This window comes from Nicrophorus vespilloides, unplaced genomic scaffold (assembly GCF_001412225.1).
Source record: "Nicrophorus vespilloides isolate i.1.1-1 unplaced genomic scaffold, Nicve_v1.0, whole genome shotgun sequence".
NCBI classification, from domain to species: Eukaryota; Metazoa; Arthropoda; class Insecta; order Coleoptera; family Silphidae; genus Nicrophorus; species Nicrophorus vespilloides.
Genome location: NW_017098818.1, coordinates 26,377 through 52,374, shown reverse-complemented (window position 1 = coordinate 52,374; position 25,998 = coordinate 26,377). Strand labels below are relative to the sequence as shown.

General features: G+C 37.2%; 4 protein-coding genes and 1 long non-coding RNA gene across 10 annotated transcripts; 3 read left to right on the top strand and 2 right to left on the bottom strand.

The window, feature by feature from the left end:
* The first annotated feature begins 637 nt into the window (after positions 1–637).
* LOC108563283 lies at positions 638–4,064 on the top strand. Of its 4 annotated transcripts, none has more exons than XM_017921910.1 (5): positions 638–1,050; positions 1,103–1,319; positions 1,370–3,380; positions 3,438–3,794; positions 3,846–4,064. In XM_017921910.1, the coding sequence occupies exons 3-5, from the start codon at positions 3,255–3,257 to the stop codon at positions 4,047–4,049; spliced, it is 687 nt and encodes a 228-aa protein (XP_017777399.1). In that variant the 5' UTR covers positions 638–1,050; positions 1,103–1,319; positions 1,370–3,254; the 3' UTR covers positions 4,050–4,064. The 4 variants fall into 4 exon arrangements, with proteins under 4 accessions (XP_017777399.1, XP_017777400.1, XP_017777401.1 ...); XM_017921911.1 differs by having other exon boundaries at positions 638–1,319; positions 1,370–2,531; positions 2,589–3,380; XM_017921912.1 differs by having other exon boundaries at positions 638–1,319; positions 1,370–2,795; positions 2,853–3,380.
* Positions 4,063–9,873, bottom strand: LOC108563280 (TBC1 domain family member 1). 2 transcript variants are annotated; one of them, XM_017921904.1, is made up of 11 exons: positions 9,611–9,873; positions 7,926–8,213; positions 7,240–7,868; positions 7,019–7,180; positions 6,794–6,965; positions 6,590–6,738; positions 5,989–6,533; positions 5,758–5,909; positions 5,449–5,701; positions 5,219–5,388; positions 4,063–5,164 (listed from the first exon to the last, which is right to left on the bottom strand). In XM_017921904.1, exons 1-11 carry the CDS (start codon positions 9,680–9,682, stop codon positions 4,352–4,354), a joined length of 3,405 nt encoding a protein of 1,134 aa, XP_017777393.1. In that variant the 5' UTR covers positions 9,683–9,873; the 3' UTR covers positions 4,063–4,351. The 2 variants fall into 2 exon arrangements, with proteins under 2 accessions (XP_017777393.1, XP_017777394.1); XM_017921905.1 differs by having other exon boundaries at positions 6,818–6,965.
* Positions 9,874–10,054: 181 nt separating this feature from the next.
* LOC108563282 (fasciclin-1-like) lies at positions 10,055–12,960 on the top strand. Its single transcript, XM_017921908.1, has 4 exons — positions 10,055–10,166; positions 10,920–11,091; positions 11,146–11,527; positions 11,577–12,960. The coding sequence occupies exons 2-4, from the start codon at positions 11,051–11,053 to the stop codon at positions 12,639–12,641; spliced, it is 1,488 nt and encodes a 495-aa protein (XP_017777397.1). The 5' UTR covers positions 10,055–10,166; positions 10,920–11,050; the 3' UTR covers positions 12,642–12,960.
* Position 12,961: 1 nt separating this feature from the next.
* LOC108563281 (cilia- and flagella-associated protein 61-like) lies at positions 12,962–18,142 on the top strand. 2 transcript variants are annotated; one of them, XM_017921906.1, is made up of 20 exons: positions 12,962–13,302; positions 13,368–13,760; positions 13,811–13,994; positions 14,048–14,254; positions 14,312–14,442; positions 14,505–14,630; positions 14,694–14,881; positions 14,940–15,186; positions 15,247–15,388; positions 15,448–15,672; positions 15,725–16,005; positions 16,064–16,273; positions 16,333–16,499; positions 16,555–16,718; positions 16,774–16,953; positions 17,008–17,233; positions 17,287–17,397; positions 17,454–17,648; positions 17,710–17,775; positions 17,832–18,141. In XM_017921906.1, exons 2-20 carry the CDS (start codon positions 13,631–13,633, stop codon positions 18,018–18,020), a joined length of 3,369 nt encoding a protein of 1,122 aa, XP_017777395.1. In that variant the 5' UTR covers positions 12,962–13,302; positions 13,368–13,630; the 3' UTR covers positions 18,021–18,141. The 2 variants fall into 2 exon arrangements, with proteins under 2 accessions (XP_017777395.1, XP_017777396.1); XM_017921907.1 differs by lacking the exon at positions 12,962–13,302 and having other exon boundaries at positions 13,516–13,760; positions 17,832–18,142.
* Positions 18,143–18,638: 496 nt separating this feature from the next.
* On the bottom strand, positions 18,639–25,195 carry LOC108563285. The gene is made up of 3 exons (XR_001891086.1): positions 25,082–25,195; positions 24,712–24,763; positions 18,639–19,959 (listed from the first exon to the last, which is right to left on the bottom strand). It is a non-coding gene; the product is annotated as an uncharacterized LOC108563285 (long non-coding RNA).
* Positions 25,196–25,998: the final 803 nt, after the last annotated feature.

Genomic DNA, 25,998 nt, shown 5'->3' with positions numbered 1-25,998 from the left:
TCACGCAAATATTCATAATAAAAAACGGGTATTGCGTTTCAGAGTCAACAATACCAGGTTAGATTTAGAAAGTGTGAGTTATGGATTTTATATAAATACTGTTTTGGTGATTGCAGGTGATTACGAGAGAAACACTTTCAGGCAGATAATCAAAGTGGGAGCATGTTTTCCCATAATGGAAACCATGCACCAAATTCCATCATTCCTAACTGTCAGATCAATAACAAATGTTGAGACTATAGCCATTCCTTATGACGCTATCATACGTTATTTGAGATTGGATTTAGAATCGTACGAGTGGATAAAGAAAGCTTTGCACGTAATCATTCAATGTTTATATTTGAGAATTATTTAATGATTTAGGTTCATTATTTAGACGCACATGATCGACAACGAGTCAATACTGTTACGTAAATACACATTGTACTATACTAAAATTAAGAAGAAAATTCCTTATGACAATATATTTGAATATGATATACCTCTTACGGCAGTTAAACGAAAGAAGAAATCTGTATTAGGTATATCGTTATTAATATTTAATAATTTGTCTTAATTCAATTTGTTGTATGTTTCCAGAATCTCGCTTGCTAAATTTTTTTGTTAGTACCATTTATCCAAATAGCAAAGGGTTCGTGATTTGCGAATGTATACGGTGTATATGCGCTATTATTCAATTTACAATAATTGTTCTATACTTGAATCTACTTGTGAATTATAGGTGAGATCTGATTAGCGTTTTTTTGATGCTGAGTTAATGGTTAATTTTGTAGGAATATAATCGATGGGATTAACGTGGCTTTGGATATTTCCTGTTGGATTGACATATTCATAAGGATGAGGATTCAATACTATAACAGCGAGGGAGTCCTTGTAATTGATAGCTCTAGCGTTATGTCGAATTACATGCGACATTCCTTCTACATTGATGTATACAGTTCATTTCCTTATAATCTGCTCGGAATTAGCATGATTATCTCTAAATCTAATCACGTGATCGTCGAAGCGTGCACACTTCTCTTCTCTCGTCCTTTGCAACTTTATAGAGTGGTAAGTTGATTGATTTTAACTACAACTTTAACTGCAAGTTAATCATTTCAAGTTTAACGGTATTTCGTACTTGACGAGCACCTCTAAAATCTTATCGGAGGTGAATGTGATGCGTTTAAAGTGTTTGCTGCTCATTTTGGTCATGGTTTTCATAAGCTCAAACTTCCTTTTGATCATTGCTTGTAAAATCGAGAATAACGTTTTGATTTGCTCCGAGACCAAGTGGACAAGGGCTAACGTCAAGGAAGTGAATAACTGGAACATTTTAAGTAAGTTGGATATTAATAAAATATATTTATTAACAAATTTAAAAATATAGTTTTTTGCGTTTACACTGCGGGTCAATACTTCATGAGGTATCAATCAGCAATCTTTAGAAGACCTTCGAACCTCCAGTTTGCGTTGATTACCATCATTTCAGTCGTATTTATTATTATGGCTTGGGGAATCCTATCCATGCTCACCAGTTCTGGAGTAAAGTATTAAGGATGCAATTATTTCTTTTAATTATTATTTGAATTATGTTTAGCTTCACGGTGAATATATTTTGTCGCAACTGCAGAATGACCGAAAGAACTTTAAGACTTATGCAAAGAAGGAATCGATGAACGAGGCGATAATCAGCAGAATGTTAACAAATATGGAATATTTGACGGGGAACGTGGATCATGCTAACTTGTCTATGGCCATTCCGCATTTTCCGCCGTTGCTCATCGAAGACCTTTACTTTCAGATGAACAGTAAAGCTCTGAAGAACTCGAAGGTGTTGTGCAATGCCTCTTTGGCTTTTCTGCAATTTATGGCTTCAAAATTCACCAGAAAGCTGTACAAAAAAGATGGTATTATCGTGCGAAGAAATGATATCCACGATGAATTGTTTTTGGTACGCAAAGGGATGGTAGAGCTATCCATCGCCAATACCAAGTTGACTACTTTGAATTATGGAGGAATGTTCGGAAGCTTCACCAAATCCAGTTAAGTGAAATCATCAATACATATATTTCGTATTTATTGTTTCTGTTAGATGTTGGTTTTATTAGGCAAACTTTAGAAGCTACCGCTGTTCTTCACACTGAGTTATTGGTGATTAAGAGTTCCAATTTCTATAAATATATAGCGCAAAGTCCTGAGGTGATGCATGCCATGAAGAAGTTCCTCATGACGAATCCCGAATACGCGGATCCTGTCCAGAAGATCTACGAGGCAAATTATTATTATTTTTTATTAACTATTTCGTTGTTACTACATTTTTTTTTCTTTTAGCAAGAAGATGAAAGCAAATGTCCTTCAAAGACTGATGAGAATTCTTCAAGGCATGTTACAGCCTATTTACGATTGATCAATGGAGTATTCAAAGGAGCAGTTCTCGAAGTAATTGAATATATTTTGAATGTACATCTTTCATCAATATCCGCTATTTATACGATGATTCTACTTCTAATATCCATGTACCAAAAGATTGGACACGTATACTTGTTATTGTTAGTGTTCAATTTTTAAACTTAACGATTTGTTTCACATTTCTCTTTTCTTAATAGGTTTTATATGTGCGACGTTTTGTTCTACATAAAAATATTTCTTGGATTCAGCTTGACGTACGTCGATGAAAATTCTGGACTTGTTGTGAAGAATTATAAGATGATTGTTATACGTTATTTGAAGAACGATTTCACTTTGGATTTTATTACAATTGCTACGCCGGAGTTGTATTTCGGGATTTTGGTTCACGATAATTTTTACCAATCGTAAATATGTTTTTATAATTTTGCTGCTCTTACTATTATCGATTATGTTTTTTATAGAATGCTGATGAGTAATCGACTTCTGCGAATTATTTTCTTAATTCGTTATTACCGCACGTTCAGACGAAAGAACAAATTGACTCATTACTTGCGGTGGACTTATCTTGCCTATCTCTTGCTTTTCTATATACAAATTTGGGGTAATATATGGTGAGTTTGTAGTATGGTTGCTTTCGGTTGTAACTTAATTATTCGTTTGTTGTTAGGTATTATACCTCGTGTTATGGTGATGCTTGTTATTATCGGAAGAATTTGGCAAGAAATTCCTACGAATTTGTTAAATCCAATACAAGCATTAATTCCATCATCTTGGTGTATTCTTATGTTTTCAACATATTCTCTTCAACAGGAATAAAGAGTATAGAACCTTTAAGTGTTACAGAGTACGTCTTAATATCCATCATGTTCCTGACTACGGTTTTCATCATTTGCACCATAACCTGTGGGTTTGCTGTAATCCAAGTCATCGACCATGATTCATTAGGAAAGTACGTTTACAATATTGGAGAGATTAAAACGTACCTTCAGGTATTTCAATATTGTTATGAAATCAAGTATATATTTGTAAAATCTATTGTTTTGTAGTATCAAAGGTTATCACCAGCAATCTTTAAAAAAGTTTGGAATTACTATTTACTTCTCTGGAAGATCCAAAACGGAGAACATTTTCCGGCTTTCATCAACAATGCTACCAATTATTTGAAAGAAGATATAATGTACGATATTTACAGTCATCATCTGTTAAATCATTTTCTATTAAAAAACACGCACGTCGATTTCTTGCGGCAATTGATGGCGCATTTCAAGAAATGCATGTTTCCGAAGAGCTACGTGATCGCAGAAAAAGGCGATATCGATTGCTGCATGTACTTCATTCATTCCGGCACAGTGAGCGTTATAGTTAGAAATAAATACGTGGACGATGAGCTGTACACGTTGAATGTATGCAATTTACATTCAACTGTAATTAAGTGTTAAAATTTTACTTTTTAGAAGAATCAATCGTTTGGGGAATTGCAAGGGTTGATTTGTTCGAAGCACAAGTACACGTATATTGCCAAAACTCACGTGGATATAATTATGTTGAACAAGAATGATTGGGGTTACCTGTTGAAATTCTTTCCTGCAACTGTGGAAGAGATTCTGGAAAAAGTCCACGAGCACTTTGGAATCAGTAATATTAAGATCGATCAATAAATGGGGTGAGATGTAAACAAAGTAAACATTTAATAAAAATACATGGAAAGGATATAAACAGAAGTGATTCAAACTAAAAGAAACACGTAAAATAAGAATCGAACCCTAGAGCGTGTTAATCAATACACCACCACATTGTTTCTTCTTAAAAACTAAATCATACATATAAATAATACAAGGTTGTTGTTGTTGTTGGTTTTTAGTTCGTAATCGTCTATAAAACAGCGTGCAAAATATCATCATCTCGCTCCGAAATCTATTTACAGAAAACCCTTCCTCTTCCGTGCAAAGCCAAGTGGCCATCATTTGACCGGACTAGAGTTACGTGACATATCTCTGACGCTCTTCACTTTTCGAAGCTCTCTTTTGTTGTACGTGAAGTTTATGTCGCAGGCGGCACTCAGAGGGTGCGAGTCTTGATGGCTGTTGTTGTTCGCTGTGTCGATACTCGGTGAGTGCGCCTGAGGTGTCGCGACGCCGCTATCTGGAGACCGGTCGCCGTTCCGATTCAATGCGTTCAGCAGCTCCTCGTTGCTGATTTTCATTTCAACTTTGCTGTGCATCTTCTGATCCAAAATATCTTTGTGCGAATTCGAGAAGAAGTTATTTTTGTTGTTATTGTTGGTGTTGTTATTGTTATTCAGCGAGATCTTGCCTGTGCTCAGCGATTTCACCATGAATTTGTTCGGGTTGTTGTCGTTCTTTTTGAACATGCTGAATATGTTCGAGTTGCTTTTCCTCCGTTCAGTGAACGTCAACTGTGAGACTATTCTTCCTACGTCGCTAGGAATTTCGATATCAACTTTATCCTCTATTAAGTTGTTGATGAAATTGCCCAACGTTGCGACGGTTACTTCCAACGTCCTCGTCTGCATCTCCAGTTTGCTCATGCAGCTCTGCTGCACCGCCCTGTTCTTATCCAAACGTTGCACGTTTGCCATCGCCAATTCCAACTGTCCCATCAGATTCTTGTTCTGCTCGGCCAAATGTTTATTTTGCGCCTCCAGCTTGTTGAAAGCTTCGACTTGAGGCTGCACCGATTGGATCTCTTCTTGAAGAACGTAGTACTCTACGTAATACTCGTTCAGCTGCTTGCTAATATCACTCGTGCAAACCTACAAAAACAAAGGTGATTACTCTAGTCAATCAATTGAATCAAATTTAAATACCTCTTTCATGATTCTACATAATATCAATTTATCTATCGCGGGTAACTTAAGCTTGAAATAGTTCATAATATCTTCGAAAGTATCACAGGCGAGAATTTGTTCTTTGTGCAAACGGAACAGTGCGAGGATTACGCGGAAGATTACATCTGCGTTTTCCAAGAATATCAAATCTGCAAAACAAACAAAGTTTAATTGTCGCTGTTGATGCGAAAGTGAGTTTACGAATTTACCGAAAACACGTGTAACGAAACCTAATGGGAATTGTGAGGCGAAAATGGTCAAGAGCCATGGCGCCGCGTAAAGGGTAGGCGCCACCTCGTGCATATCCAAATGGGCGTATATTTCCGGAAGCTGATCGTGTAAGAGACGGGATAATTGGTAGAGTTTGACTTGTAATCCCACCATGTCTGGAAGATATTGCTTGCGTAAGTCCCGTCTGTACATCAAGTGGCGCAGCAGGAAGAATGCGTGCGATTCCTCCATCTGAAACAATGCGATTGATTGATTCGCAAATTGAAGCTGAAGGCTAGACGACTCACGTGCAGCAGCAGGACGCCGGCAACGAAGCTAAGCCCTTGACAGTAGCCGACTTCCGGATCCAATAAGGAGTAAGCTTTCAGGAGATTAAACAGAGCTAATTGGCCGGGACCTAGGGGACTGCTGTAATACGAGTGAGTGGGAAACGTGCGCCCTGCAAAATCGAAACAACCATCCGGAATCAATATGATGTGATTTATTACGTTCTCCTCTCGCCACTTATATATATTTACCCAAATCAATGAGGATGGCGTGCTGATGCGACGTTAATTGTTTGAGCAACGTTTCGTATGGTACATTGTAGTTTGGATACTTGTTCAAGTCGATTGGAGGTACTTTGGTGCAATACTGAATCGCTAATACGTGCCAGACGTCGCCGCGTTTTCCTCTGGGAACGCCCTGCTTGATGGCGTTCAGCAGAATCTGATTGTCGCAGACGATTTTGGCGTCTTTGGTGATCAAATCCCACACCTCTATAAACTGACTCGGATTATCCCTCATCTCGTCGTATTCCAATTTGATTCGTTTCACTGCCGATTCCTCCTGCTTGGCGCGAATACTCGCGTTCTCCTTTTCCATTCTCACCAGCAAAATAGCCTGATGGATGGATTTCCGCCAAAGGTCACGCAACTCTTCACGCGATAGCTTCCTTCCGTCCACTCGTGGTTTGCTCGGCGTTATGACCCTTTTAAAAATAGCCTGCCGCCAAGAACCGGCGTCCACGCGCGGCGACGACTCGAGGACTGGAGACTTTGGACTACTGCCGACTTTGTAAAAGCTAAAATTATTCCCATATGATAAACATCAAGTTCAGCACACTCTTAAATTATTTACATGTCCATCATCGGCGATTTCAGACCGGCCCCCCTTTCCGGGGAAGCGGATTCCTTGATGCAGTGGTCTTTCAGATCCATGGAGGAGACGGTGCTGGAACGAGACCTGAAACCTTCGGAATCCGAGGCGTCCGCGTTCGGGGAACATTCCTAAAACGCGAAATAGAAAAATATGGTTATCGTCATTTATCTTCGTTAGATTTACTCTGCTCGCCGGAGGATGGCATACGTTTAAAGAGAGCTCTTTCGACGACGGGATAGAGAAGTCGTCTTTGCTGGCGCGCCGCTTCATCAGGTGGTCGAAGGAGTTGGAAAGCGAACGTTTAGCCTTCATGAATATCGTGCTTCCGCCCAGATATTGATTCAGGAATTCCGACCTAAACAAACCACATTTAATGCATCTTGTATTCAATTAGAATTTTCGTTTTACCTGTTTTCGGCAGTGTCATGAACATGTCTGCCCTGCCTCATCTCGCAGTGTGCCCTCAGCAGCATCATCAAGAATTCGTTTTGCTCCGGAATCGAATCGGTCTCCGCTCCTTGGTATTTGGTCATTATAATACTTTGTTCTTCATCATCCATCTGCTCAATTCTGGTAAATATAAACGATTAATAAAATGTTAATATTTATCATTCAAACAGCTCAATTACTTGCGAAAGATGGCTGCTTGAGTTTTACGCGCCGATAGATTCTCGATATCGCAGCAGAGTTTATGGTACCAGACCATAGGGCAGTGATCGCAGGAGGTAACCGTCGGTTTTACTTGTGATTTGGTTTCCACGTTATTGTTGAACGCTTGAGTTATAGCAGCCACGGCTTCCGAAGCTACCGACGAAGATTCGCATTTAAAGACGAAGCCTATGTACGTGTTGATGCTGTTTCCTTCGCGACAGATAAAACCGAAGTACTCCGAATTCGAGATCCCCTGGATGCACGTGGCCACATCTCTGTGCTGCTTATGTAGGAGGATCACTTTGCGATCAGGGCTGATCAGTCTTAGGTCTGTGCGGTCAACCTGCAGCACCATCGTCCTGTTGTGGTCATCGAAGTAATCGCTCTTCAGGTCTATCTTTGGCGTAGGCTCGTTCGGAGTTTGCGGTTCGGTTTCGCCATCATCGCAACCCTCCGTTATTCTCTCGATGCATACAGGCACTTTGCGGTCAATGTCTGGTGATTTTATCGATAAATTAGAGAGAAGCGATAGAGATCTCTGCAATTTGGGCATCTGAGAGCTACCAATGCTACAACCATCCGTCGAACTCGTGGATCCCGTCGATTCCTACATACAGAAAGAAGATATGAAGACTTTACTAAATTGAATTGAATCATTATTTACAATGGATCCCCGTCTCAAATCCATCTCGCTCTTGAGCCGATTCAGTTTCCTCTTGCTCCTCTCCTGGTCGTGCTGCTTGAACTTCTGCAGGGCATCGTCTATGAACGTGTCCGGCACCTTCTTGTGCCACACCTTGATCTTTCCTATGTAGAGGACCTCGAAGAAGTTGCTGGAGCTGGGCGAGATGTCCACGCATAACGAGGTCAGATTCTGATTGCTGATGGATCTCTGGTGATTGCTTACGCTCGGTAAGCTGTGCTCCTTCATCCGTTCGTACAGCTCCGATACCTGAGAATTAAAGGCAAAGTTCGCACGTGCAATAATATTTTGGTTTTGTGGGTCGCGTTCGAGTCACGGTCTTTTATAAATAGAGCGTATCCAAATAGACAACATTTCCTTGGTGCCCCATCAAAAGTGCAAATATTATTTCGGTCTACCGGAAAGAAGCTGCTGCACTTCTGGAATAACACCGTTCCGCACACGAAACACGAAGCAAGCTGTTGTTAACCTTGGATATTTAAAGTGTTTCTTTATGATTTGTTACAAAAAAAAAAGTTTTCTTCACAATAATAGATATTAACTTCCATCTAATTACCGTATTTTTTCAGACGATAAAAATACACATCCAAATTCTAAATATACAGCATTATTATCTACAAAATACTAATGTCTAAGAGACTCGGAAATAAACATGTCATTATAAAATATCATTTATTTTGAATAAGTTGCTGCATTTAAAATTATCACCTTTTTATGTCATTCACCAACTATTACAATATTTAATATTATAATTGCTGCAATTTCCATAGCTATTCCAATTATATTATTTATTCAACTATCATCGAAAACATAATAATTAAAAGCAACTCCGCATATTGAAATGTACATAATAAGATTTATATTCGTTGCAACAACGTAGCGAAAATGTTTATGCATCGCTATTTTATGTTTTCCACTTCTTGTTTCTTTCGGAACTCCGCTCTTAAAATAACCATATTGTTTACGACAGAAGCGAAATAAATACGCACAAGAAAAAAAGGTGTTTGTAAACTCGCGCGTACAATGTTTACGCGAGTTCCAGGATTACGAAAGTTCTTTTATTCCGCGTTCATTTCCCGACACCTCGAGAACTATGTAAATTGGTGTATTCTAATGTCAGCAAAAAGATTATTTAACTGTGTTGAGACTTTCAATTTTTGAAATGAAAATATGCAGTTACAACTTATCAAAGTATCTTTGTCGTTCTTGCTCATGAAAATATGGCATTATTAGAAAAAAGGAAAATATTTAATTAAAAATAATTCATGACATGTTAAATTTTAAATTTAGTACAGTTGCTACGGACTCATTAAGAACATGAATGAAAATACCGAAAATATAATATTGATTTTGCGATGAGTAGGTGAGTTTTTGAGTCGTTGGTCGATGGCCAATGTGAAAATAAGAAAGGATGTCCTAATACGATAAAAATAACTAGTTCGAGAACTTCATTTCAGCGAACGCTGATTAAATCTTTTAATTAGAAACTTCCAAGTGAAAAAATTGCGAGGTTTTCTCGAAGAGGAAAAATTAACTTTGTTATGAGATATTGGGGGAGTGATATTTTTGTTATCATTAACTAAGGCAGAGTTGAGGTTGATGGATGTTTCGTAGGTTCAACGAATCGTTAAGAATGGTCGACTTACAGAGTTTCTTCTGAAGTATGAGGCATCGCTGTGACTACCTACATAGGGATTGTTCATAGGCACTGAAATCATCTCGTACCCACGCACAGCGAACAATATATTAAAAAAAGGAAATAAGTAAACTGGTATTAGGCTAGATCATCCGAGCGACGAATACCGGTCAATTAAAAGACAGTCTTCAGCTACGATGATGCGAGTATGAAAGAGGGACGAAATAAAAACTGTTGGCTTCGAAGTGCCGAAACGTGTGCGGATTGTGAAAAACTGCGGTCCGCACTTTTTAATGCGGTGTCTCTCCTCTCTCGCCGTCGAAACGGAGGCGGAAACTCGGCCGTTTATAAATAACTATAACACACTAAACGCCGTTTAAAGGACGCCTCTACTCGCGAACAAATTGAATCAAAAAAGAAGGAATTCAAACCAAAAAGGTTTGCAATGTTACGGAGCGGCGATATGGAAGAGGCAGATCTCCGGGATCGCGGAATGCTGATGGTGTCGTCGAGCTCCACTCTTTGAAGGTGTACCCAGATGATAAATAGGATTGTTTGAGCGTGTAGTAAGTAGTTGCATAGTAGAGTTCAGGACAAAGTCCGAAGCCTTTTGGCATCTCCATACGCGTTTGGCCCTCAGAAGCAATCGATCGCAGCTACTGTCGCCGCCACCGCCTTCTCCTCCTATACTCTCATACTCTTCCTCAATAACAGCAGCATTCACCACTAATCATCGTGTCATTGGATCGCACTTCTCCTTAAATCATTTGTGACGCATCTTGCAATTGACTTCGTCAATGCACAATGCGACAACAAAACAATTTCATCTTCAGCCGAATGGATTTGAACCCGCAATTAAATACATTCCTCAATTTAAATCTTCAACATATCTTTGAAACCTTGAATCCAATTTAATCACCTAACCACGATTTGCTTCCACGAACTGTTTCTGAAACGACTTCCGAAAAATCAAAACAGTACCGAGAAAAACCAATAAATCTCTTCAGGAAGTTTAGATGGAAAACTTGCTCCTTTTTTATTTATTTATGTAATTTTTTTATTCCCTGAATGTGTTCATTTTACCTAGATTTGTTTGGTTTTTCGGGATGCGTCGTGCAATTTTGAATTCTATGAATAGCGGAGATCTAATTATAAGACGCAGGAATCGAAAATGTTATTTGGTACTCGGAGATCCGCCGAGCGGTCTGCCAAAAAAACAAACGAAAAAGTGCGTGGATTAGGAAAGAAAATTTAGAGACACAACATAACCACCAATCAAGGAAAAAAATCATTTAAACTTTTTCTATTAATTATTGTAGGTATATCAAGAGGCACGCGACTCGCTCTCGATTATTTAGTCCTTGGATCGAATTGCAATTAAATGCAATTCGAACGGAACCGGCGGACGCTTATAAAGAAATCCCAGTTTTGCCGGAGATGAGCTAACGGTATGTTAGTGCAAAGCCTACTCAACGTCATCATCCTGATCAGGTAAAGAAGTTCAACATCTTGCGTAATTTAAAATAAATGTATTAATTATTCCAGTTGTGCGAAAGCATGGCCGAACATGATCCAAAAGCTCGCGTTCGAGAAAGACCTATCGCAGTTCTACTCAATGCTAGTGGACAATCGGTACGCAAAGTCCAGTTTGAGCTACCGGGAATTGACGATCTTCGCTCCAACCAATAAGGCTTTCAAGAACTTCAATGGAACGATTACACCTAATTTGGTTTTGTACCATGTAGTTCCAATGGCCAGGACTTTGGAGAACTTGCACGAAGCTTCGTTAGATCCGATCTTAGAAGAACATCCACCTTTGTGGATCAACAACGATGGTAAAAACATATTCATCAATAACGCCAGACTTCTGTTCAACGCGTCCAATTTCATCATCCGAACCAGAGCGGATCTTTACGGAAAAACCCAAGTGCGTATTGGATATTTCAACAAAAGCAACAAACTAATTAATCGTTTAGGTATTGCACGTGATCGATGAAGTATTAACGCCAATGAACGGAATAGCTGTGAAGCCTACAGCTTACGATTTCTTGGTGCAACCGCGCTTCTGGCAGTTCGTTCCGCACACTTTCGGTGGATTCTACAAGAAGGTGGTGCAGAATCGCGCTCAACATCTGTTCAAAAGCGATTTCGGAAACACCTTCTTTTTGCCGGCCGATCAATTCATCTTCCAAAACACTTTATCGCGAATCGACAGGGATACAATAGAAACGCATATAATACCAAAGAAGATCATTTTCACGCGCTCCGCCAAAGACGAGTTTTCTTACACAACCAAAGGTTCCGATAAGGAGTTTTACGATACCATAGAGTTTCTGGATGGGCACGTGAGGATCACGAGGGTTTCGCGGAAGACCCATCAAATAACTAACAGCAAGACGGTGCAAATTCTAGCTGCAAATATCCCGGTGAGGAATGGCGTTGTGCACGTTGTTAAAGAACCTTTGGGGCTTTACGATAGGCGCTTAACGAAGTTCCCGTATCTGCCGTTAATGTATAAGCTGCAAAACGATCCAACGTTGAACATAAGCAATTTTTTGTTTGAGAAAACGAAAATAATCGATTTGCTGGATGATTATAGCAATGCTACACTCTTCATACCAAACGATCACGCTTGGACAATGGTTGCTGAAAATTTGGGTGTCAATGTAACGCTTTTATCGTCACCCGTTTTCCTCGACAGAGCCAAAATCATAATGCGCAGACACATAGCTATGGGTGAATATTTCAGTTTGCAACGTCTGGTGGACATCACCAACAATTTGCGAAACAGGGAAGTCATCATTGACGTGGGCGTAACGAAACTGTTGATCAAAGTCGCCAAAATCGATGGGAACGCTTACATATTTTGGGGCAAAAGCATCATTAAGATTCTTCGGCCCGACTACGAATGCACTAACGGCGTCATTCACATCATCGATTCTCCGTTCGTTTTCGAGGAGGAATTAATCGACCTGCCACTAGACACACCGACAAACTACTTAAAAGGCGCCTGGAAAATGCTCAAACTTATGCTAATCTGAATCGATAGTCGTTTTTTTTTAGTTCTACGTAGTTATTAAGTGAAGAAGCTTACGTCGTTCGAGTTGTTGGCCCTGAACAGGTAGCAGTATAGGAGTTGCTCCGCATCGTCCCTTAAAAGATAGAGGAAAGTACTTGGATTTTGATCCGCTTGCGAGAAGCGTGTCATCAGGGACACTCTGTGAGCGAACTGGATCTCAAAGTCCGCGTTGTAAGCCTGAAGTTGTCCATCCTCGACGCCCAAACTCAACTGCAACAAATAAACAATACAAAATAAAACACTGTAACCTGAGCTAAATAAACTTATATTTTTTTTGTTGACACATGTCGTTTTAGTCTTTTTTATGCAATGTCTTTTTACGACTCCAAGCTCGACACAACAACTAATAATACATCAATAACCGGCGAGAACTCGCGTTTCTATTCGTCCACCTCTCAAGCTACAGGATTTAACTACGTGCTAGATCCAGAGGACAATGGAGAGCACGAAGAGGAGGAAGCAACCGTCGAGGATAAGGATTCCTTTGAAGCAGCTCAAGACCCGGACGCTCTTACAATTAAGAACGTGCAGAGGGCTGATTACGACGACGTCGAGGATTTCGAGGCTTTCGTCACCGAGGATGCTGAGTTAATGTTTCACTTGAGCAGCGTAAGAAACGTCATGTAAACAAATTACAATAGTTTCTTCGAAAAATTTATTAATTAATTAAATAAATAATACATTTCAGACACAAATGCGCTTTATCTTTGGTGCTACGCGATACCAAGTTGAAGGCATTAGGCGGATTATGCTTAGCCGATTATCCGAACGTCCCGAGTATTCCTGCAGACGATTGGGAATGCTGGATCCGAAGATTGTACGGAATGAAAGGCAAATTATTTAATTAACAAACGCTTTGTGAGTTTAATTCAAATCGATGCAGAGGTGAACGCTTTCAATACGTTCTGGGTGCATTTGGCGGTGTGCGAAAAGGGATATGAAGAGAGATTCATGGAGCCGCTGCTGCGTTACCTCTTCGAGTATTTCACGAGGAAACGATACGTGCTTTTCGTGATTCCTTCGGTGTGCCATAAGAAAGTGGAATGGCTGAACAAGATTTCCACGAAAATACTCCCAATAAGTGAGAGTGTTTCAATTAATTTGAACTCGAAATGATTTGCGTCTTTGCAGATTACACGAACGCAAATCGGGTGCAAACGTTGAGGTTGCTAGTGCGACAAGACTTCGTGATTAACTACAAGATACGGAGAGCCGTTGAGGAAGATAACGATGATTTGGTGCCGCTAATAGATTCGTACTCGTCGTTGTTTCGACAGATTTACGGAGACTTTTACATAGCCGAAATTATTACCAGGTTTTTAAGCTTTGATACATCAATAACTTTATATACAATTTATATATTTTTAGGCATCCGGATGCCGGAAGACAACTGATTGTTGCCGAGTACAAAGGTATAGCAATTAGCGTTCTTTGTTTGAACGTCAACGTGAATTACGAGCAGTTAAACTGCGCCTTCGATTTGGATCTCTTCGGCGGACTTTACAAGGCGGAAGGAACTCACGTGCCAATCAACAAGCAATCCGTCGAGATCACCAAAGATACTGACTTTGCAGAGTATGTTGAATCAGTTTTCAACTTGGATAGACGCGTTAAAGTTTTGTACTTTTTTAGGCTCAGTTTGGAGAGAATCACAACTGTTGTAGATTTATCAAGCATGCCCTCTTCGTCGAGCATTATAAAGACTAAAGCTTCTGAGAGTTACATCAATATACACGACATGTCTTGGAATATTCCTTCTTCAGGTGAATTATTTTTGTTTACCTTTTACACGATCAAGCGTAAAGCATATTCGAGTTTGTTTTAGACTCGGAGTCCTCGGAGGTTTTCGAGTTCAGCGGAGGCCAATCCAGTAAAGTCGGATCGATCGTCGAAGAAGATACAGAATCTTGGGATGTTTCCGAAGAGGAGGAGGTTCATCAAGCGGATGAAGGCATTGATTTATGAATATATATATAAGTAATGATCGTTTTAATCTTGGATTTCGTTGTTGAAGAGAGTACGAAGGTCAGGGAAAAGCAGGAGGAGAACGCGTTCGCGTTAGAAATCGCAGTAGCGAAACCGGGCCACGAATCCAGCCTTTTCCTATTGCTCGAGGCCGCCTTCGAGTGTTTCCCGCAAAAAGATTACTGCATCCTGACCATACCCTCAGACCACAAATACATGCAGCTACTAAAGTTCTTCGTATGAAACCCAAGTTTTTCGCGTATTATTTTTTTTTCTGAAATTTATAGCTTTTCAGACTCGCGTAACACCAAAGAATAAATGCCTGCATCCGCACGAGCTCTACATCGTGCACAAGAGCATATCAAATCCTCTTCACGTCAAGGAAGCGACGATCAACGATATCGAAACCGTTTCAAAGTTTTGCAGTTACATAAAGAAACCCGGCGACATGATGGAAACGTTTCTCAGATACCTAGAGGAACCGAAATCCACTGGTCGCACTTTTCTTTTATACTCGGGTGAAAAATCAGCTTCTCTAGTTGGTGAGTATTCATTATTAGATTTAAGACATTTCAGTATACTAATCAAGGCAATGAATGAAGGTGTCAGCATTGTTAATGAAATAGAAGATTTGAACAGTTTAATAGCCAAGTACGCGATCGGGGTTTTCACTGAGATTCAAAGAGATAAAGTCGAGAATATCGGTGTGATTGAATTCAACGTTATGTCGCCGCTGTTCAGAATGTATTATAAATATCTTTAAACTTTTACGCTTGAATTGATTTGAATTGATTTTCTTGAAGACATTCCAAATACTTTTTGAGGGACACGCACAGATTGAGCGGTTACGATACACTTTTCTACGCGATGAATCGTTTCGACGGGACGCACCATCGCAATCGTCCGATTCCTTCGTGTCTGATGGATTTATACTTGGTCCCGGCGATGAACATGACCGGAGGATTGTCTTATCCCGAAGAGCCGTTTGCTTTGTACTTGTCCACCACGAGATTAACCAGTATCAGACGGTATGGAACAGATCTAATTAGATACCATTTTTGTACTGTTAAAAATCTTAAGGTACGAAATTAACAACAGAATTGTAATAGTTGGATCTGGGTACACGGGGATAGCCTTTATGAAGGGCCTCTTGCTCACCAAAAACCTCCAAAACCAAGCAATCTTCAACAACGTAACGTTGATTGCTATACAAGGCTTGTGCCACAATAAACCGTTGCATAACATAAGGAATATAATGCAGATTAAGACAAGCATCATAGACTACGATTACATCGAGAAGTTGAATTTGAGGGCGTACGTTAACATAATTACAGGAGTTGTCACAGGAATCAACAGACAAGGTAAACTGATGATGAATTTTCTATTATTATGTAATTTATTTTTTTTTGTGTTTCGAAGAGAAAACTGTTATGATCAACAAGTCCTTCTCGATACCCTACGACATGCTCTTCCTGATGTGCGGCAATCAATACATCGTGCCGAACTTCCATCAACGCAGGAGCAGCATGATCAACGCTCCCGAAAATCTCTTCACCATCAACAGCGAATCGGATGCGACGAATGCACTGACGAAGCTGTACGAGCTAAGCCAAAACTACAGAGGGAAATGTGCGTGCCTTTGATCTTGGTCCACTTTGCTTTTTAACTCCTCTAATTTGCGTTTGCAGATACCGTGATGGTTTACGGTCACAATTTGGAATGCTACTGCTGCGTCGCGGCTCTAATTGAATTTGGAGTGCCTCCAATGTACATAACGCTCGTCGAACCGGCCAAGGACAAAGGCAAAGAACACGATTTCATATTCCAGGATGACGAGATTTACGAGAAGGTTATGGTGAGTTTTATTTTCGATCCGCTGCTATTAGATGATTGCATGATTTTTTTGTTAGAAAACCATCGGCGAATTAGGGATTAACTATTTGCCGAATTACAAGATGATCGAGTGGGGTTTAGCGCAGGACGATAAGCAGATCATGGTGATGTTGGAGTCGCAATTGAGATATTTGGAGATCGAGTGTCTTGCAGTTTTCCTGTACAACGATAAGTCCATCAAGTTTGTTGGGGGAAATCAGTGAATTCTTGTCAAAATTATTACATTGTTTTTGAAGCATGCAGACTTACGAGGCAATCGTTCAATCCGGTTTAGTTTTCGATGGGAAATTGGTGATTGGTCCGCACTGCAATACGAACGATCCGTACATTTATGCCGCAGGATCCGTCACCAAATACTCGAGGCGGTATTACGCGAATCACCTTTTGCACAGATATTTCAACAGCGAGGAGATTGGGTAAAAATCTATTTTAAAGGGTGTTGTTGTTGTTGTTAACTGGGGACATGGTAGACTTACGCTAGGTAAAAAGATCCGGAGCGAGTTGATCCCATTCAATGAGGATACGAGCTCCATACAATTCACAGAGCAGTGCTGGAATAAGGGCACGAATTTGGTGCCTATCTTCGAGCAGCCCTTGATGCAGTACTGCCAATTGCCTGGTAACATGTACTATCTGCACATCTACAAACCGGGAATCGTGGTGCCTTTGGAGGCGGCGATGTGCGACAACGATTACGTAAATTGTGAAACTTAAAATTGCGTTGTAATTTCAACGTTTAATTTTTTAAGGGCACCGTTTTGGTGACGGGAATGTGCAAGAATTTGGCGACGCAAGGCTACTTCCGCATCCAACTGAATCCTTCCAACGTGATCCATACAATCACATGCTTATCTCTTCAGGTTGATGCAATAACTTTCCTTTTCACTGATTATTAAAAAGTGTTTTTTATATTCAGAGTTTCAGCTACAAGAAGCTTCTGCTGCTTTGGGGCAAACACGAGGCCGTGCTGAATAAACTGGTGAAGCGATTCGAGCTTTCGTACGTGCCGGATCTCTTCGAGTACTTCGACAAACCTTGGGCATCGGCTCTCTTCCACGACGATTTCCCGTACTTGGAAGAGGACATCATGAGGATGCTCTCCTCCAAATCGGTTCAAATTGCATTCAATCATTTCCATCCAAAGAAAAGCAGCAAATTTGATTTCGTTTCAGATCATGCCCGGGGCGTCGCCGATCGAAGATTTAGTTCGATTGTTCAACGAGAACGGATACAAACCCGTACAAATTTTAATATTTGTTATTGTTGCTATATTTAATAACGATATTTTTTTCAGTTATCCACACAAGAAATGGATGTGCTTTTAGATAAGTTCAAAGATTCACCATACGAGGAATTGATAGTGGAGAAGTTGCTCGATTTCTTGGGCAACAACCTGAAATCTTTGCCGATGTACGCACATCCCATTTTGATCAGCTATTTACTGGCTGGCTACGAGGAAAGCAGTCTGTTCAAAGATATCTAATTTTTCTCGAAATAATAAAGAAAAATCCGTACGCTGGTATTGAAAATTGATCTATTAAAAAAAAGAAGCAAAATTTCTGTACAATGCCTTGACATATTTTTACATTGATTAATTTTACATTTTGTAAAGACATTTTTTCTTTCTATGTGAAAGAATTTATTGACGATTTTCGAGTAGAGAATTAAATCGTATTTTCTATACAACGCTTTCATACAATTTAATTACATTTTGTAAAGCAAATCCTCGTTCTCGTGGGAATATTTTTATTGATAATTTTGTAGTAGACTGTTTTTTTTTTTTATATTATTTCGTTTCTGGCGTGAAATCGCGTGCAGGGATTAAATGTACATTTCGTAATTGCCCCCCATAAATGATAAAACAGTTTTATTCAATGTTCCTTTTATGCATTTTCCCTCTGGTTCGGTGCATATCCACATGACCAGATTTAATTTCAAATTAATAATAAATGCAAACAAACAACTTTGTTTTACGTGAAATTTTCCAATTTTCAAAAAAAAAACATTCCATGATTAAATTCCAAATTAAAATGTAATTATGTGAAACATTTTTTGAATGCAACTTCTTTTTTTTTCCTATTTTCAAATCGCGTGCCGTCTTTGCATGTACGTTTCGTAATTACCTCATAAATGTTAAAACGGTTTATTCAAATTTCGTTTGTATGCATCCAACCGATTCTTTTAAAATTGACAATTAAGATTTAATCAAACTTCTACAATAATTAAAAAAAAAACAAGAAATACAGTGAAGAGAAACACTTGTTATTGAAGCAGCGAGAAATGCATACGGCATTGCTTTACCGATAATAAATAAACCGCCAGATAAGAAGGACTGTGTGAAAGTTTGTTCCATTTTCTCGATTTGTCATTACCTCGTCATTTTCCAAAGCGAGGTTTGTTATCTAAATTTCTTATAAATAAATTCATTACACTTAAGTTTGAATAATTGTGATTATCGTAGATCCGCTGAGGAACCGCTAGATGCGGTTTCCACTGAATCCCTGACATTTTCCGCAGCGATAATAATTCTTTTTTTAAATAATTATAACTGCGAATGTATGAATTTTTGTTATTAAATTTATTTGAAAGCGCATTAAAATCTAATTTCCAAGAGATGGAAAATGTCTAGAAAGGTACGCGAATCGTCCGGAGGGAGAAAGTTGTATTAATTATCGGTTATTTTCCACGTGCTGATAATTACGACTAATGACATCTTCGAGTGATGATTGAAAAGCTATTATCGCGGCCGCTTTCCTTCGGGAATTCCATGAGAAAATGGAAATTGCGAAAATGTTAATCAGAGTTTTATTTAGTGTTTATATTATTTGTTTTAAGGATTAGGATCGAGGAAGTTCGCGTGTGTGGAAATCGATTGGGCTGTGAGAAAGAGAGAGAGAGAGAGAGTGGAAGGGTGAGCGGTGAATGTGAAACAGGGCTAATGACTCACTGACCTTTTCCTGGTAATCCCGCTTCCTGATCTCGGAGACGATCCAAGGCAGCATCGGGCTGCTGAATCGTCTGTCCATGGCGGTAAAACCGTGGTAAACAACGGGGATGAGCTTCATCTTCCCCATCGGATCGCTGCACTTTGCGAAATCTACCGAAACACTCGCAAAAACCAACTCGATCTATCTTTCTTTCGGCTTTTATCTTTCACCCCCCCTAACTGAAGAACCGCCCGGAAATCGTCTCAATTCCTGTACATGCTAGTAGAAGACACTCGATCGTTTCGTACGTAAATGCACCGAACACATGCACTCTCCTCACTGGACACGATTGTTCTTGCTGAATGCCTGCCTGCCGGTAGACGCCGTCGCAGAACCTATCGATCGGAGGAATGCCGTGCGGGGGTGGACTTTGGTGCCTGTGGAATTGCTGAACTCGCGCACTTTCTTCTTCCGCTCACTTCGAAGCCATCATCCCTGCAATCACGGAAACAATACAAACATCAAAACTTCCTCAATTAAAAAAAAATATGATAACATTGCAAAAGATTACTCTTATCAATTGGTCATTCATTACTAACGTCTTCACAAAAAAATAACAATCAATTAAAAAACAAACATGATTGTAAATCTTATTTAAATCAAACTAATTATTATTATTAAACCAATTTTGTCATTTGCTTTTTACTATCATTTCGTAATAGTATTTAATTATGTGCGAATCATAAAAACTAATTGAACATTAGAGAACCTACGTATTTTAATTAAACATGTTGTTTGTTTTGTAATTATAATATATAAATACTGCAAAATCTAGTTTTTTTTTCTTCGTCTTCGTTCAGTCCGGATCCATAATAGTCCTGTTTAATTGAGCAAAATAAATTAGTTTTTTTTTTGTACGTTTTATTTCTACTTATTTATTTCATTCCTTGATTAGTACGGTTTCAATCAATCTGTTTATATTCATATTTGGATTACTTCATAAATGATCAACCAAAAGCAGAATCTTCATAGACCATTGGTTGATAGACCAATTGCAATAGTAAAATTTACATTGATATTTGGATCAAAAAGAAGCAGTATTTTCAAAGACCATCTTTTTTTTTCAATTGTAAGATTTATACTTGAATATCTGGATTCTTTAATGAATGATCAAACGAAAGGTGTAAGTTTGATAGACCAAATCCAGTGATATTGATGGAACCGCACTATGCGAGGTACTGTTGTACTATTAAATACTATTTCAATACAAAATTATTATGAAAATCTAAAACAATAGTTTTTTTGTTCTGATTTATATCTACTGTATACAATTCCTCGATTAGTCCGGTTTCAATCAAATCGGGATATTAGCAGAACCGATTACGCGCACTATGTGAAGCATTTCTGTACTTTTAAATGTTGTGAAACTTCAATAAAGATAAATCGCTTTTTTTTTCTTTTGGTTTATTAATGATTGGAAACGAGCTAAATATTGTTTACAATATACAATTACTATGAAATTTGAACAAAGAAAATTCAGTTTATTTAGTTATTAGGTACGAGGTGAATATTTATGCATACTCTTAATCATCCAAATCGAAATTACAATAGCAAATCGATTTGGGAACAATGCAAAGTAATAATTTCGCTTTATTTCGATGCACAATGAGAGTGTGACTAAGATCACAAGCTTAAACATTCAATATTCGTTACGTTACGAAACTTAATATTATTACTTTCAATTCACATCATGATATTTTTTGTGTATAAATCTTTGAAATAAAAACGTAAGTTAAGATTTGCTTCATCAACATTAAGCATTAAAAACTGTGCAAAAGATCTTAGTTAATTGAAGAATGTAAATACAATTCTTGTATTTTCCAATATTGCTTTCTTGTGTATTTCAAACTGTTTGTTAAGTTTTAATTGATGGAAATGCGATGCGGTTAATTGCGCCCGTTTTCTTTTTTGCGTGCAAATAATTAGCGCAAATAAACAAGGCAAAATTGTTGTTCGTTTTATTTATAATAAACTTGAACTACTACTTACTGAGTTGTCAAACGAGGAGACGTCAGAGCGAATGAACGTGTCACAAAAACAACAAACAATCAAGAAGAAAAAAAAAACACAGAAGTTGAAGTGCACGTAAATAGTTTCAGAATAGAAAAAAACCGCACGATCTATAACAAATAATTGTAAACTTCGTAGTAGTAATAAGAAAAAAAAAAGAGATCAAATTGTAAATTTTCCATCCAATTATTCGCTTTTACATAATGAAAACGAGCAAAAGTTCCATTGACGAAAATGCAACGGTTAATTAATTAGTTAGATATTGTAATGAAGCCGTGCATTATTTATGATAGGTCTGGGAACGTGTTTTTAATAAGTCTGCACGGATCGACGGACGAGACGAAAAATCGTGAATAAACATGTTTTCTTCTCTTATTCATTAATCGGAATCCAATGCTAATTCCATCGCAATTTGCATTCAAATTTCCATCAAGATATATTGTACAAAACATATTGTTGATACATATTTTTGCGAACACCTTTTGCATATCTTTATTATTTTTTAATTATCGCTGAATGGAAACAACAATTTATTTATAGATAAATGCTATTGGATTACGTTTTGAATCAACAATTAAACATCGTGAATCAATTGATTTACAAAAAAAAATGTTTAAATAAATGAAATCATCAATTTTGATTGGGAAATTTTATTCGAAATTGAAAATAATTGAAAATATAAAATAATTATTCAATTAAACGCTTTTAATTTATTGCGTCACATGTATTTCCACGCTGATTCATGGAATTTCTATTTATAATTACGTGAAAATTTATTGTATGTTCACATAATCTAATTAATAACGAAAAATTAGTTAGTTCTCAGTTTTATAACCAATTATACTGGTGTGTGGTTTATTTTCCATGTGGTTTTAAAGTCCTTGATTAGTCCGGTTTCAAATAGTGCTATATTTATTATGCTATACACACAGACGAATCTAAATGTGTGTAGATTTTATTGTTAAACTGTTTAGCTGAACTACGATAATGCAGCTCGAGGATTTTGCTGCGTATTATTAATCAACAAATAACCAAAGTAGCAATCATTCACTGCAAATGATATTTATTATACTTCGCATTTACATTCTCAGAATAAACTAAAAATATCTCTGTAAGTAATTTCTTTCTTCTGATTTATTACACTCTTGACAATTATTTCTACAATTACGTCAATTTCGAGTTTGTAATGTAATAATTTCACATGTAGTTCACTAATTGTAATTGCTGAAAATATTATTGTATTTAGCAAATTTACAAATATAGAAATTTATTCTCTTTTTTTCAATAAAAAATCACTTAACTTTCGTAACAAATTATAAACAAAATGTATGTTTACAAATATTTACTTTTTTTAAATAATAATAGTTAAAAATCACCAATCTAAGATATTATGAAGAAAACGTCTTGTTTAACTCTTGTATTAAGTCTATATATAAAGTCTACTTGCGACTGTTTCTTTGAGAATCTCGTAAATGTTCTATCAATTTATTTGAAACGCGATTTTTATAAATTTTAATACATTGATTTATGACCAAATTAACAATTAAGTTAAAATCAAGAATAAATCTTGTTTAACTTTCTTAATCAATAAAAATATGTATTTCTTTTGTACAAATATTTACAAAATAAGTTTGTTTCTTGCTACCGCATATCTTTGAATATTCATTGAAAAACACGAAGTTTTCACCCAACTTTATTTTACGACCGTTTCTTTGAGAATCGTAAAGTGTTTACATTGTTTCATGAACTTATTTAAAATATGATCTGAAAGTTTACAAACACGACAAGCGTTGAAATCTCTACGAAAACACGCTCATATTATTATTATTACAAAAGGCTTCTTTTATTTTGATTTACTTTATAAGCACGCTGTATGCACATTGTAAACACTTCAGTTTTTATACACTTTGTGCTTCATTTTAAAAGATTGTCTGTTTTCGTTTGAATTTAATCAAATTTTCCCATAGTTTTATCAATTGTGTACTTAATTCTTGATTGATCGTGAAAGTTAAACAATGGATCGGTGAGTGTACAAAATAGATTGAGTTTAAACACATCATGTGTCGCCTTGACATAGAATATTTAGGAAAGTAACTTTCCAACGAATATTAAATAGAGATAATGAATTGCATACTTTTAAAATTGAGTGAATATACTAATTAAACCACTTGAATTAAAGTAAGAGTTGAAAGGTTAATCAACGCAAATTGCATAGGAATTAGCGCCGCGGCACATCTGCATTTCAGTCCAATAATTGATCACCGCTGCGTCTCTCATTATAGTTGTTGTTTCCTCCGGTTGTTTTTCGAGATCTGCAGATGATGGTTATTAGCAGACGGCTAATTTATGGCCGATAATACGAAGGTCCGCAAATTGCAGTGACCAGCTGTAATGAAACGTCCATTTATTATCGATCACGGAATGTAATGATAACAAATTGGAGTCACACACGCGTGGCAACGGTGCATCCAATTCCATTATTATCCTTCGTTAATCACGCATCGCCGAATGACAATGAAACCGCAAAAAAAAACAATACAATTAAAGAACGACGAGACTTCCCATTCTTCGATTAATTATTGTTTTCTGCTGCTGCTGCTGATGCATTTAAAAACCATTTCAACGCTGATTGTGGTTATTTAAATTTTTATACGCAACACGTGTTTTCTATTATGGAAAGATTTATATTAAGCTTTCAAAAGGCTTTTATTTTTCTTGCGATAATCCCAGTTTCTTGACTCAAGTGTCTGTGATCTTCATGGGTGACCTCGAAATGTAACCTTACCAATTGCAAAGTGACGAAAGCAATTAATAAAATTCTAAAATTAAATAAAAATGTAACGAATTTTCTTGTTTACTTTTCACGATAAATCATTGATTGACCCTCGAAGAACGATCGAAGGTTGCGAATCAGTAAATAGATAATGTGAGACGAGGTCTCTGGCAATTAGTAGTAATGAATTCCGTAACACTTCTGTTTTCTTGTAAATTTAAGAACACAACCGCTTTGAATGTTAAAATCACAGTTTTTATTTCCCTTTAGAAATCATTGAATTAATCAAAGTTTATATAAAAAAACATATTAAACTTAACAAAATAACGTAAGAAAAATTAAACTTGAAGTTGAATTGTTGCAAAGACCTTATTTTTCTATTATTTCTAATCATATTTCATTACCTGAATCATGGAAATGTGATTGTGGAAATACACGAAAGTGGAAATTTCACAACTGAAACAAATCGCATTTTAAGTAAATTGTAATGGGACCATTACATTCGAATTAACAACTCGATTGGATCTCTACGAAATAAGTTATGTATTCAATTACATATGCGAGCAGCGTCTGCATGACTGTAAACAAATATGTAAACAGAGCCAAATGTGTATGAATACATTTCTGTGTATATTTATGTAAGACGAATCGTATCAAAACACAACAAGTTTAGAATGTATTATATAATTCACACAATTTTGGAGCACACACTTTTTCTTTTGCTTGTTTGAACCGGAATTTATAATTTTCATTAAAATATATAATAATAATCACCGTGTTTATGTTTTCTTCTCTTCGCTGACTGCGTCGAAGGTGCAGCAACAATGAATTAATAATTAGAATTCTGTGTTTGTTTGCGGCAACCTCGGCTGGAACTACAGTCGAACAAGGCCGAGCACTAACTGATATATGCATATATATATATTTACCAATTTCTTTCCATCGGTAAACACCTTTTACGAGTTTTTTCGTTTTTACCTGTAACGACTTTGAAATCCGGACACCCTACGATCTTTTCCACTGACTCTGGAAATTCTCCGTGGAGAGGAAAGAAGTGGAACAAAGAAGTCGATGGACAAAGGAGCAACAGCTGACGGCTCGCAACCAACGGAAAATCAATTTCTTCTTAGAAAATTACCTTTCAATTATTTCGTTTTTTTTTTACTTCTGAATTATCAAATGAAATTATTGAAAAATGTTATATTTGGAAAACTACCAAATGCAATTAGTAAACTTTGTCTCTTAGACTATTAATAATAAATTAATATTTCGGTTAAGAGTTTCTTTCAAAACTAATTAGCAAATCTTAATACAGAAATGTTGATGAACTTTGTGAATTGGAAATAGCAAATATTATATTTATATGCAGATATTCTTTGATGAATAAATGTTACAAACTTGTGAATGCAATTTTTAATGATCGTAATTCGTGCTACTTAGTTCATATAATTGATAATCGTTTTGCTCGAGTTTCCTCAATCAATCGTCTATAAATAGCCGTGCAAAAAAAAAACAATTAAAAACGTGAAAGAATGTAATCGCTTGAAAAAAAATTTAATAGGAATAGTAAACATCTTAACTTTGATAGGCACATAAATTGTTTTATTATTTGAACTAAATAAGTAGTTTATTTTTGGTAACTATGGTTAAAGTGTCCTTCGTTACTTATTTAGTTTTGTTGCTAGGAGACA